General features: G+C 49.6%; 1 protein-coding gene across 1 annotated transcript in view; it reads left to right on the top strand.

Annotated features, from left to right (window-relative positions):
- The first annotated feature begins 6,099 nt into the window (after nucleotides 1–6,099).
- Nucleotides 6,100–13,190, top strand: part of Myo18b (myosin XVIIIB) — a 199,489-nt gene continuing 192,398 nt past the window's right edge. Inside the window, exons 1-4 of the mRNA XM_028765526.1 lie at nucleotides 6,100–6,147; nucleotides 7,255–7,413; nucleotides 10,857–12,119; nucleotides 12,490–12,556. Coding sequence (XP_028621359.1) covers nucleotides 6,100–6,147; nucleotides 7,255–7,413; nucleotides 10,857–12,119; nucleotides 12,490–12,556 — 1,537 coding nt within the window. The remainder of the gene's footprint in view (nucleotides 6,148–7,254; nucleotides 7,414–10,856; nucleotides 12,120–12,489; nucleotides 12,557–13,190) is intronic.

Here is a 13,190-nt window from a genome sequence, read left to right as displayed (position 1 = left end):
AGTCACTAGGACATTCCCCAGTGTGTCCCAAGGGAGCCAGTGTGCGGAAAGAGGTGGCCTCGTGCTAGCTGCACACTGATCTCATGCTGCACGGACTTTTCCATAGGCAAAGACCTGGCTGCTCTGGTTACCTGCATGTGGTAAATTCTTAGCCCCACCCCCACCCCCCGTGGCTTGTGGTCTCATCAGACCTGAATGTCTCTTCTTGGCTCTTTGAATCTTGTGTCTCTTCCTTGTCCACTCATGGAGGAAGCTGGGAGCCCAGCCAGAGACTCCCTGGTGACTGCTGGGCAGCCAGCTCCCAGCACCCAAGCCCGGTGTGTGGCAGTTGCCAGTGCCCGGAGTCAGGCTTTCTGAGGCTGAAGTCGGGCCCCTCACCAGGCATCGCTGGGAGCTGAGTTAGAAAGAGATGTGAGAAGAGACTGAGAGACAATCCTGGGGTCCCTGTGTTCTGCCGTGCCTGTGGCTCTATCCTATGTAGATCCTATGCAGTTCTCACAACTAAGCACCAGGCCCATGAGGTTACCGGAAGCCGTAGATCAAAGAAGGCTCTGGTGGAGTGCACATGTGTTTATGTGTGTGTGTGCGCTTGTGTGTGCCTGTGTGAGTGTGTGTCTGTGTGTGTGTGTGTGCTTGTGTGTGCCTGTGTGCTTGTGTGTGCTTGTGTGTGTCTGTGTGTGTGTGTCTGTGTGCTTGTGTGTGCCTGTGTACTTGTGTATTCCTGTGTATGAGTGTGAGTGTGTATGCTTGTGCTTTTGCACTTGCATGTGTACTCAACTGCTCAGGAGTTTCTCCCAGAGAGGATGAGAGGGCTCTGGAAGAACATAGTTCTAAGGTCAGGCCCAGGTCATGTTCCTCCTCTCAGGAGCCTCCATGAAGCCCTGCTGCTGTTTCTTCCTCCTGGTTTCTATGGGAACATTCCATTATCTGCCCCCTTTCTTTGGTCGTTCTGAGATTTGAAAGTAGGCAAGTGCTCTGTTATTTAGCCTTCTCAGGACTGGTCATGCTGTGTTACATTGTATCAGCCCACGTTCCATAGCTATCACAAAATCCCTGAGACTGGTTAATGTATTAAGATGAGCTTTGTTTGGCTCATGGTTCTGAATGTTCATGAACATGATACTGGCTTCAGTGTGGCTCTGGAGGAGGCCCTGTGGTGGACTGGTACCACAAAGGCAGGGTGTATGAAGCATGGGCAAGACAGGAACCATGAGTAGAACACAGGAAGGCCACTTTGCATGATAGATTGGACATTTCTTCTAAAAAAATCAGACAAGGGTGAGGAGATAAATTATCTATAGAAAGGCCTCTTGCAAGCACAAGAACCAGAGTTTGGTCCCCAGAACACAAGTTAAATTAAATTAAATTAAATTAAATCAAATCAAATAAAATAAAATTAATTTAAAAAGCCAGGCCCAGTGTTGGAGAGGCAGAGGCAGCAGACCCCCTGGGGCTCACTCACCAGCCAGCCTGGCCTTCATGCTGAGTTCCTGGCCTATGAGAGGCCTTGTCTCTAAAAGCAGGTGAAAGTCACCCAAGGAAACACAGAAGCCTACACACACACACACACACACACACACACACACACACACACACATACACACACGAGAGCATGCATACATAGGACACATGCACACATTAAAAATAAAAATCATTCAACATTAAGCTACCACGTGGTCAGGAAATTGCACTCTGAGAAATGAAAGTATAAGATAGCCTGTGAGGCCCTCTTTATAACGGTCCCTCGTGGACTCAGCCAGATGCCTGTCACATAATTGTGGGGACAGGAGCTGCAGTCCGTGCACCAGAAGGCTCGGGTGAGCACTGTAGCAGGCTGAGATGTGCTGGCCGAGTCTGCAGAGTGCCGTGCATGGGGCGTGCCAGTGAGGTAGCTGCAATTATGGGATAGAAAGTGGGCTGGTACAAGAACGTTCTAGACTGTGGAGACAAGCTACACAAACCCGAAAACTCAATAAAAATATCGGATTGTCCAGATTCTGCTCACACCAAAAAACAAACAAAAACAAACAAAACAAAAATGAATAAATCAAACTCTCAAATACCACAGAAGTGTATGTTTAGGGAATCTGTTAAGGTGTGTGAGTGTAAGCTGGATGAAACTGGTCAAGTATTGATGAGGTAAACTTTCCAGTCCTAGATCTGTACCCTTGAGCTGGGCCCACTTGTCCTCTGGCTGTCTGACCTGGTGCCTTGATGCTTTTGTGGTCTTATCAGTCACATGGTGTATGGGAGTGGTCAGGGAGGAGAAGAACTAGGAAATAAGGGAGAGGGAGAAGGAAAGGGAGAGGGAGAGGGAGAGGGAGAGGGAGAGGGAGAGGGAGAGGGAGACGTTCAGTCCATCATCATCATGGCAGGAAGCATTGCAGCATCCAGGCAGACTCGGTGCTGTAGGAGCTAAAAGTACTACATCTTGATCTGAAGGCAGCAGGAAACTGTGTGCCACTCTGGGCATAGCCTGAGCATAGGAGACCTCAAAGCCAGCCCCCAAGGTGAACACTCTTCCTCTAAGAAGGGCCACACCTCCTGATAGTGCCACTCCCTGGCCCAAGCATATACAAACAATCACAGGGTCTCTGTGTTAGTTCCTATCTGCTGCTAGAGGAAGCTTTGCCGATGATGGCTGAGCAAGGCACCTACCTATTAGTGTAGCAGAATGTCTTTGGGAGTCATTGTATCGTTATGCTTGTTTAGCGAGATAACAGCATTAGGTTTTTGTCATAGGCCCATGACCAATCTAGTCCCAGATTCTCAGCTACTTTAATAGTAACAGCTATGGGTTGCATCTTGTCAAGTGGGCCTTAAGTCCAGTAAAAAAAAAAAATGTGGTTTATATGTTGCAAGCAGGTCACTATCATAACACTCAGCATTTATAGCTGGCTCACATTGATGAGTGGCTTTCACCTCTGATAGTGGACGGAGTCCCTTCCAGTACCATGAACTCTAGTCACTAGGAGTGAAGCTTCTAACTGGGCACCGGTGTGACTTCTCTGAGTTTGAAGATGTGGGTGTTGTCTTAGCAAGATGGTTGTGGAGGGCAACCATTATCCTTGACAGTAGCCTGTGATGTTTGGGGGTTTCCACGGGACCCCTTTTGGCCAACAATTCAACAAGATGTAACCCATTCCTGGAAATGGAGGTTTTACCGGGTAGCATAAAATGTCTACTTGGGGCATTGTCTACCCAATATGTAATGACTCTGTTTAGATTCCTTTCATATATGTATATAATTTAGGAAGCTTCTACAGCTGTGGGTTACCACATGGTTTTAAAATGGCCTTTGGAGTAGTCATCCCTTCCCACATTGTCTCCTCCACCCTGCTCCCTCATCCCTCCTTCTCCACATTCCCTCTTCCATCCTGCTCCCACATCCCTCTCTTCCCACATTCCCTCCTCCTCCCTGCTCCCACATCCCTCTCCCTATCTAACCCTCCCCTTTTCGTAACATTTATTCTATTTTCCTTTCCTTGGGAGATCCTTTCCTCTCCTACTTCTCACTCTTCCTGACACTGTGACCCTTTAATACAGTTCCTTCTGTTGTGGTGAACCCCAATCATAACATTATTTTGTTGTTACTGTAATTTGACTACTGTTACAAATTATAAATATATGATATGCTGGATGTATTTCCATTGTTGCAAACTGACCCAAAGGGATTGTGACCCACAAACTGATACAATGTAGCATCAGGAAGGTTGAGAACCATTGTCATAGACAATGGCTACTAGGTTCCCAACCTCTGTGGTTATTTGGATTGTAGCAGGCATATTGAATGCTTAAAATCTAGCATTCACACATGAGAGGACACATATAATACTTGTCTTTTTAGGTCTGAGTTACCTCACTCAGGCTGATTTGTTTTTTTAGCTCTATCCATTTACTTACAAATTTCAGTTTCATTTTTTTTAACAGCTGAATTATATTTTATTGTGTGAATGTGCTACATTTTAATTATCTGTTCATTACTTGATGGACATCTAGGCTGTTTCCAACTTCTGGCTATCATAAATAGAGCAACAAAGAAGATGATTGAACAAATGTCTCTGTGGGAGAATGAAGTGTCCTTTGGGTTTGTGCCCAAGAGTGGTATAGCTGGGTCTTAAGGTGGATTGATTTCCAGCTTCCCGAGAAACTACCACAAAGATTTCCATAGCGTCTGTACAAGTTCAGTCTCCCACTCGCAACGGATGAGTGTTTCCTTTCCCTATATCCTCCTTAGCATGAGTGATCACTTGTTTTATTGATCTTGGCCATTCTGATAGGTGAAAGGTGGAATCTCAAGGTAGTTTTAATTTGCATTTCCTTGATAACCAAGGATGTCGAATGTATCTTTAACTGTTTCTGAGATGTTTATATTTCCTCTTTGGATAATTTTGCTTAGTCCTATTCCTCATTTTTAATTGTTATTCATTTTCTTGATTTTATTTTTTGTTGTTGTTATTGTTTATATATTTTGGATATTAGCCCTCAATTAAATATGTAGCTGATAAAAACCTTTTCCCATTCTGTAGCCTGCCACGTTGCCCAAATGACAGCGTCCTTTGCCTTACAAGATCTTGTCAGCTTCTTGAGGTTCCAATTACTAATTGTTGATCTTAGTGCCTATGCTAATGGTATTCTGTTCAGAAAGTCTTTCCTGCATAGACGAGTTCAGGATTATTCCCCACTTTCTTTTCTGTCAAATTCAGTGTATTGGCCTTATGTTAAGGTTCTTGATCCATCTGGAGTTGAGCTTTGTACAGGATGATAAGTATGGATCTGTTTGCCTTCTTCTGGATGCAGACATCAAATTTGGCCAGTATTTACTGAAAACAGTGTCGTTTTCTAGTGTGCATTTTTTGACTCTTTGTCAAAATTCAGGTGTACGTAAGCGTGTGGACTTACGTCTGAGTCTTCCGTTTGATCCTACTGATCATTGACCGGCATGCCTGTTTCTGTGTCGGTGCCAGGCTGTTTTTATCAGTACAGTTCTGCAGTTCAATTTGAGACTGGGGATGCTGAGGCTTCCAGCAGCTCTTTTGCTATTCAGGATTGTTTTAGCTGTCCTGGATTTCAATATGAAGCTGAAGATTGATTTTTTTTTTCAATGTGTGTGAGGAATTGTGTTGGGATATTGGTGCAAATGACAATCTCCATGAGTCTGTGAGGTGGATTTCACACCTTGGGTCAGGATAATCTGTACTGTCCTAGTCAAGGTTTTTATTACTGTACATCATGACCAAGAAGCAAGTTAGGGAAGTAAGGGTTTATTCAGCTTACACTTCCACATCACTGTCTGTCACCAAAGGAAGTCAGGACAGGAACTCAAGCAGAGCAGGTGCCTGGAGGCAGGAGCTGATGCAGAGGCCATGGAGGGATGTTACTTACTGGCTTGCTTTCCCTGGCTTGCTCAGCTTGCTTTCTTATAGAACCCGGGGCCACAGCACAGGGATGGCTCACCCACAGTGGGCCTTCCCCCCTTGATCACTAATTGAGAAAATGTCTTACAGCTGGATCTCATGGAGGCATTTCCTCAAGGGAGGCTCCTTTCTCTGTGATACCTCCAGCTTGTGTCAAGTTGACACACAAAACCAGCCAGTACATGCACCTTCCAGAAAGTTCCTTTTCTGGAAGGAATCCAGTTCCCTGGTTGAAACTCCCCTCATCTCCACTGTTCTGAGTCAAGTTGAATATTTTGGAACTGGCTTGCCACGCTGCTTAGGCAAATATTGAGTGCCTTGGAGCAACACACACAAGACCATGTATGTTTCTCCCGAGATGTGACATTATGGCACAGGGTTGAGAGGAGGAAAGGCTCACACACTGTCTGCCTTGTGACTGATGGCCTTACAGCTGGCTCACTGTCATGGGGATGGATGACGGTCCCAGCAGAAGATGGAATAGCATCGTTTTGTTCATGATGTGGTGGGAGCAGAGCAAGCCAGGTCCTAACCAGTCTTTCTCTTCTCTCTTTCTCCTGTTCAGTGTTTTAGGCTCGTGTCCACTCTCCTCATGCTCTACACGTGTCTGTAAAGCTTCACTCCACGTCAGGAGCACTCAGGAGCACAACCTCATCGACCAAGCCCAGCTACCTGTGTCACCATGGCTATATCGTCTCGGCTTGCCCTATGGGAGCAGAAGGAAAGTTGTGCTCTGGGGGGCTGTGGTCACAGGGCCAGACTCTACCCTGGCAAGAAGGACCATGGGTGGCCCAACTCACCCCACCCCCCATACCTCAGGCAGGGAATGACAGTCTTCTGTCTCTATGCCTGCCCCATCTGGATCTGCCAAATTCTTCCCATCCCTTAGCAGGAGGCTGGGAATGAGGGTATAGTGAGTGCAGCTGCCCTACCTATAGCCCATAGCAGCATGATGAGTGCTGAGGCAGGGGGATGAGAAAGTGGAGGGGTGGTGCAGAGGTGAGCTGTTGGCTGCCGGTCTAGTACTGGAGGGTTTCTGTGGATCTACCTCTGGTCACCACAGAGACCTGGACAAGGGCTCTTACTTAACCTGGCTATCCCTCCTTCTCATTGACATTTTCCATAGAATTCCTTAAGGACTCCTTGCTCTCTGCTATCTTCCCCTCCTCCTTTCTTCTCTCCTTTCTTCCCTTCCTGTCCCCTCCCCTCTTTTCTTCCCTTTGCATAGACACTATTTAAAAAAAAAAAAGAATTTTTGTTCATGGTTGGTTCCAGGGATACCAAACCCACAGACAAGAAAAAACTAGTGGCATGGACCAAGACTAAGGTCTTCTCGACCTCGATATGGTACCAGCACACAGAACTAATCTATTATCATACTTCACGTCCCCAGGAGGCTTCTTTAAGAAGCTGGGAGGTACCACTGAGATACACTTGGAGTGCAGTGCACCCTGGGAATATCCCTGTCTTAGGTGGGAAGAACATCTTCTCCTGGAGTTTCTTCAGTGGCTCCTTGGAGCCAGAAGCAGGAGCGTAGGAGAGCCTAGTGTGCGAGCCACCCCTCCTGACATCTCAGAAGCTGCTTTGAGAGCAGGAAGGCGCCCCTAAGGCTTTGGTAACTTCGGTTCCTCTCAGGAGGTGACTCTCCAGGCAGAAGCAACCTCTCCTGTCCACAGTGGTGCATTTTGTCTTCCCACACTGTCTCGACCTCCTGGCGTTCCTCAGAGCCCTTCCCCTTCTCTTTCATGCTTTTCCCCCTTGGCTCCTCCCAGGCTTCTGTGGGGAGCCCTGGCACCCGCAGGCTCACTCTCACCTCTCTCCTCGCTTCCACACACAGATTCGAGAAGAGGACAAGAGCCCCCCTCCATCCTCCCCGCCTCCTTTGTTCTCCGTCATCCCCGGGGGCTTCATCAAGCAGCTGGTTCGAGAAACGGAGAAAGAGTCCAAAGAAGCCAGGCGGAGGAAGGAGGCAGCGCTCACCTCCCCAGAAGTAGAGGTGAATGGTTGTGTGGTGGTGGAGCAATGTGGGCGGGGAGGGGGTCGGTGTAGAGGGGAGGGGCTGGGCGGTGTGGGCGTGGCGTGGCGTGGCAGAGTGGGGTGGGGCAGGTGATGGGCGCCTTTCCTTTCATATCTTCCATATTGTCCTGAGCCATTCACTCTATCTTTGCTCTCTGTGTCCTGCTGTATTCTTCCACTTGCTCTGTTGAGCTCCTATGCAAACTGAAAAACCCACCTCCAGTTGCCCACCTCTGGAGGGTCTCACATTGCTCTACATTTCTTAACTCCCCCATGGTTACTTTTCTTGAGACCACACAGCACTCATTTGATCACATGAATTCCCAAACGGCAGCAGCTGCCTCAGCTCTTTCCCGAGTAGCTCTCATGCTCTGAATTAGTTCCTTGTCCCAGGACGGCCTGGAGCTTCTACTCCTGCCCATTCAGCCTCCTGAGTGGCCATGGTTATAGGCCTGGCCACTGTCCTGTTTCAGTTCATTCATAAAAGCAGAAAAGACACTGTCATGTCCGTTCCTCAGATAGCCTGATGTTAAAGGATTAGCATCCTTCTGGGTCAGGCACGTGAGCTGGTGGTCCCACACACCAGTGTCCTCCAGCTGCAGGTGTCTCAGCCCCTTCCGAATCTCCTGGAACATCCATCATCCAATAACTAAAGGGTTAATCCCAGCCAGGTTGTAGATCCTGGATGCTTGCTCCACCTACTATCCCTTCTGTATGGTAGTGGGCATCATCAGCCAAAACTAGTCCATAGAGGTGTTGTGGATAGCCCCGGATTTGTATTTTGATACTATTTCCCCTTTCCTGTGAGGGGCTGCAGAGGAGGTGTGAGTCATTGCACAGGTGATTTCTAGTGAACCTTCTGCCCATCTTTGTTTTTTTTGTTTTTTTTTTTGTTTTTTTTTTTTTCGAGACAGGGTTTCTCTGTGTAGCCGTGGCTGTCTTGGAACTCACTCTGTAGACCAGGCTGGCCTCGAACTCAGAAATCCACCTGTCTCTGCCTCCCAAGTGCTGGGATTAAAGGCGTGTGCCACCACCGCCCGGCCCTTCTGCCCATCTTAATTTGTAAAATAAAGGCTGGAGCTAGTGATTGGGCAGAGGAAGGGGAGGTAGACATATAAAGGTTGGTGGAAGAGAGCAGAGGGGAGGACTTGAGGAAGACAACAGAGGAGGAAGATGACGAAGGAGAGGATGACTGGGAAGCAGGAGGTAGAAGGAGAGACTCAGGGTCTGGAAAATCCTCAAGTTATAAGGGTCTCATAGCTGGGGAACAGAGTAGTATAGGGGTATCTGCCCAATCTAGGCTTGCAGAATATATTCATAATTACTGAGTTGTATTTTCATTGACTGGTCATATTTGGGTTGGAGATTTAAATATTTCCCACTACATAAAGGGACCAGTGTCTTCATAGCCTGATTACATCTAACTCTTTATATGGAGACCCCCAAAACCTGGGCAGGATAATAAAGCTGAACACCAGGAAGGCAGGCTTGGAGTGCAGTGCATCCTGGGAGTATCCCTGTGTTAGGCAGACAAGGCACCAGCTCCTGCTGCCTCTATAGTGCCCTCTAGAGGCAAAGAGAGTAATGATGGGATTGGGCTGAGAGGACCAGGGATTATAAAACCAGGTGTTGGCCTAAATCCGGAGAGTCATTCTGGCTCCGTCTTCACTTCCTCCTCCTCCTCGGCCCATTTACACATGTGCCTGCACCTGTTTAATGACAGGGGCTTCTCTGTGTCAACAAGCAGCTCACAACTGACAAAGCAGCTGTGGGGACAGCAGGTGGGTCTCATGGAAGAGACTGACAGGGTGGCTGGGCCCTGTGCCTGCTCCTGTCTGACTTAAAGTGTCAACAGAAGCCACACTTACCTCTCGGATAGGGAAGAGGTCATATAACATGTACCTGTCTATCACCAATGTTAACTTAGTGATCATGGCTCTGCTTAAAACTGCAATAGTCACACCTGCTTATCAGAGGTCGGAACTGAAACACAGAGAAGCCAAGACGCTTTCCACAGGGTCACCAGACCAGGCAGAGGCAGAGCCAGGCCATGTAAAGCTCTCTTTCTGGAGCTGCCTAGGTGAGCAGACAGGTGAGGTACAGGAAACAGAGTGGACAGGAGGGGTGGAGAAAGGGCATGCCTGCTGGCCATTAGGACCAGCGTGAAGAAGCATGGGGGTGTAGGGAAAAGGTGGTTGGGCCAGAACTAGGATATATCCAGTGTGGCCGGAAAGTGGAGACAGACAGACCCCAAAAGACTTGGAGGAACCGAAGATGTATTCATGGACTTCCTATGGATTTGGGGTGGCCACCAATACCCTGATCAGTGGCCACCACTATCCTGATCAGTTATAAAAGGACAATCACCTGGTGGTGGTGGGTGGTTGGGAGGTTGGATGGAGGGGGCAGTCGGTTTGAGAACCTGGACGGCTGAATTAGAAGCTGTACTCCTACCCCCATCTCTCCCTCTGAGATCCCAGAAGGGCTTTGTATACTCAGCCTGCGAAACTCCACACAGCATGCTTCTGTCATGGAGGGACCTAAACTCACAGAAGATAGAAGACAGTGGGCTTCAGCCGCCCTGCATCGACACCGTGATGGGAACGGGTATCCCCTACTGATGATCTCATCAAGAGGGTTGAGATGTGTCTCAGTCAGGGTTTCTATTCCTGCACAAAACATCATGACCAAGAAGCAAGTTGGGGAGGAAAGGGTTTATTCAGCTCACACTTCCACACTGCTGTTCATCACTAAAGGAAGTCAGGACTGACAGGTCAGGTAGCAGGAGCTGATGCAGAGGCCGTGGAGGGGTGCTGCTTACTGGCTTGCTCCCCATGGCTTGCTCAGCCTTTCTTATAGAACCCAGGACCATCAGACCAGGGATGGCTCCACCCACAGTGGGCCCTCCCCCCTTGATCACTAATTCAGAAAATGCCTTACAGCTGGATCTCATGCAGGGATTTCCTCAAGGGAGGTTTCTTTGTGATAACTCCAGCTTGTGTCAAGTTGACACACAAAACCAGCCGGTACAAGATGGAAATATAGCAGAAACATATACAGCAGCTACTGAGGACTGACTGTGTGCTGGGCCACCCCAGTTCTTATACCCACTCTGCATGGCAGGTCTTTATGATCCTCGGGTTATTGTTAAGAAACTGGATCAGAGAGGAGAAGGAGTTTACCCAATACCACACAGTACAAAGAGGCAGGGGTGTTGTTGGACTCTCTACTGTTGGATTTCTGAGTCTACCTTCCTCCCCCTGATTCTGTCGACCCCAGCCCCTGTCTAGGTTGAAGCTCACTGCCAAGCACAGATCCTAAGGATGTCAGAAGAGCTTGGGTTTCTTGGGGTGGGTGAGCCTGGGAATGATTGGCTTCTGGTCAGTTGTGCATTAACTAAGCACATTGTGGTCTCTTTCCTAGACCCCAGCAGTTCCCACTAACCAAACCAACAAGACCAACAATATCCCCAAGCCTGGAAGCCAGCCGACTTCCCAGGACAGCCCATCCACAGTTCAGAACAGCGCAGACATTCCAGGCAAGGAGCCCCCGGGGAGTGGTGACAAGGACTCCACACCGGTGACCAGCACCAGTGGGGGGCCTCAGGAGTCAGGTCCCACAGGAACACCTGCCAAAAGGACACTGCCCTTCAAGAGGGGCGTGAGGAGGGGTGATGTGTTGTTGATGGTGGCCAAGCTGGATCCAGAGTTGGCCAAGGCAGAGCAGAAGGTCCAACCTCGTGATGTCCCCACGGAAAAGACCCCACCTCCAGCCAAAGACTCTGGAGGGACAAAGAAAGGGGTGACCACAGGGACTTCCTGTGACCCCCAGGCCTCCATGTCTGAGAAGACCAGGACTAGGGGTGTTGAAGATACAGGCCAAATCACAAAAGGTGGGAAGTGTCAGGGCACAGAGGGAGAGGGGAGCCAGGACCCCCAGACCAACGGGCAAAAAGAAGGTGAGTCTCAGAGCACCGAGGAGCAGGGGACCAGGTCCCAACCTCAGGAGACAGGAAATAAGGGTCAACTGGGAACAGCAGAGAAAAAAGGAGGGGGTCCCCCAAAGAAGATGGAAAAAGAGGATAGGCTCAAAGTTGCAGGGGCTGAAGTGAGACCTGTGGAGCCTCCAGTCCCCATAAGGAAGTGGGGAGGTTCCTTGGGCCGGAGGAGCAAGTGGGACAGTCCTCAGAGCAAGAACAGAGTAACAGAATCACATCGGAAGGATGAGAAGACTGGAGACCTGCAAAGCCCAGCGGTAGATAAGAGCTGTGGGCAGCCAGCAGAGCCCACGGGGCAGCAGCAGGAGGCTCCGGCAAAGATGGAAGAAAAGGAGGGGAGACCTCAGAAGAAGCTGGTGACACCGGGGAAACCCCGGGAGCTCTCTGGAGTGGCAGCAGAGACTCAGAGTCCTGAAGAAAGCTGCAAGGCCCCAGATGGAATTCCTACAATGGGGATATCAGCAGAGACTGCAAAGAGGGAGGGCCAGCCGGAGAGCAGGGTGCAGGGAGCCGAGGAGCCCCGTGTGTGCGCAAAGAAAGAAGTGGATGTCATGGAACCTCAGGCAGAAGGTCACATAGAGTCTGTTCCTGAGACCGGCATGGAAAGACCTTCTATGCAGAGGCCTATGGAGGAGAAGCAGATCCTTCAGGACCCAGACAGAGGGGGCCAGAGTGGAGACTCCGACCAGGTGATGGGCTGTGGGCTGTGGGGTCTGAGGATGAGAAGGACCTGCCCTAGGGGAGGCCACAGGGTGGGCAGAGGGCTAGCCAGAGCCCAGCACTCCCCAGGAGAGTACTCCTGAAGAGCTAGGCCCCTAGGCTCCACGTGGCCCCTTCCCAGGCTAGACTTCTCCCCTGGTCTCCTCCTAATACTTAGTGGCTACCATGTTCCTTGTTACCCACAATTCTTCTGGCACCACGTGTAGACTCTCAGGCTGTGCCCCCCACCCCCCACCCCCGTGGCTCCGTGAAAGCTCCTGTGGGAGTGGTCAGGGATCCCTACGTCAACCCCGGGGCTGGTGGGTTTTGTTAGTTAGGCAACATTCTTTTTGCTCCCAGGCTTACGAGGATAGATGGTACGAGGCACAGAAAGTCTGGCTGGTTCAGAAGGATAGGTTCACACTTGGTAAGTGGGCTCAGGCTGGCCTGGGAGGTGGGGAGGAAGTCCCACTTGTTTCTCATGCCTTTCCCCACCACCGGCCCTCAGCCAGTTTTATTTCACTCTCGAGGCAAGGAGGTAGGGGAGAAGCCGAGATGAGGGTAGGAGCTGTAGCTGCCAGTGGACTGAGAGTCCCCATCCTGAGTCCAGTCTTGTTGGCCAGTCGAGGCTGAAGGATGTATTCTGAGACGTGATTCTGCATTCCATTCATACTGTCTGTTATCATCCTGGTCTGACCTAGGCGTGGGACAGGTCGGTGGACCTCACCCTTTGAGGGGCTTGCTCAGTGCTAGCCGTTCTCTCTAAAAGGCTTGGGGCAGTGGTTCTCAACCTTCTTAACACTGTCACCCTTCAATACAGTTCCTCGTGTGTATGAATCATAATGTAAATATCTGTGTTTTCTGATGGTCTTAGGCAACCCCAGTGGAAAGGGTCGTTTGACCCTAAAGGGGTCGTGACCCACATAAGAACCACACTGGCTTAGGGCGTGGCAGCTGAGGTTCTTTATGTAAACAGAACCCCAATAGAACCTTTCAGCCTGTCCCAAGTTTGGTCTTCAGCTTCCTGGCCTGGCTCAGAGAGTCTTCCCTCTGCTCACTTT

The sequence above is a fragment of the Grammomys surdaster genome, unplaced genomic scaffold (genome assembly GCF_004785775.1).
Source record: "Grammomys surdaster isolate TR1022 unplaced genomic scaffold, NIH_TR_1.0 164, whole genome shotgun sequence".
Classification (NCBI taxonomy): domain Eukaryota; kingdom Metazoa; phylum Chordata; class Mammalia; order Rodentia; family Muridae; genus Grammomys; species Grammomys surdaster.
This window is presented reverse-complemented; position numbering and strand designations above follow the sequence as displayed.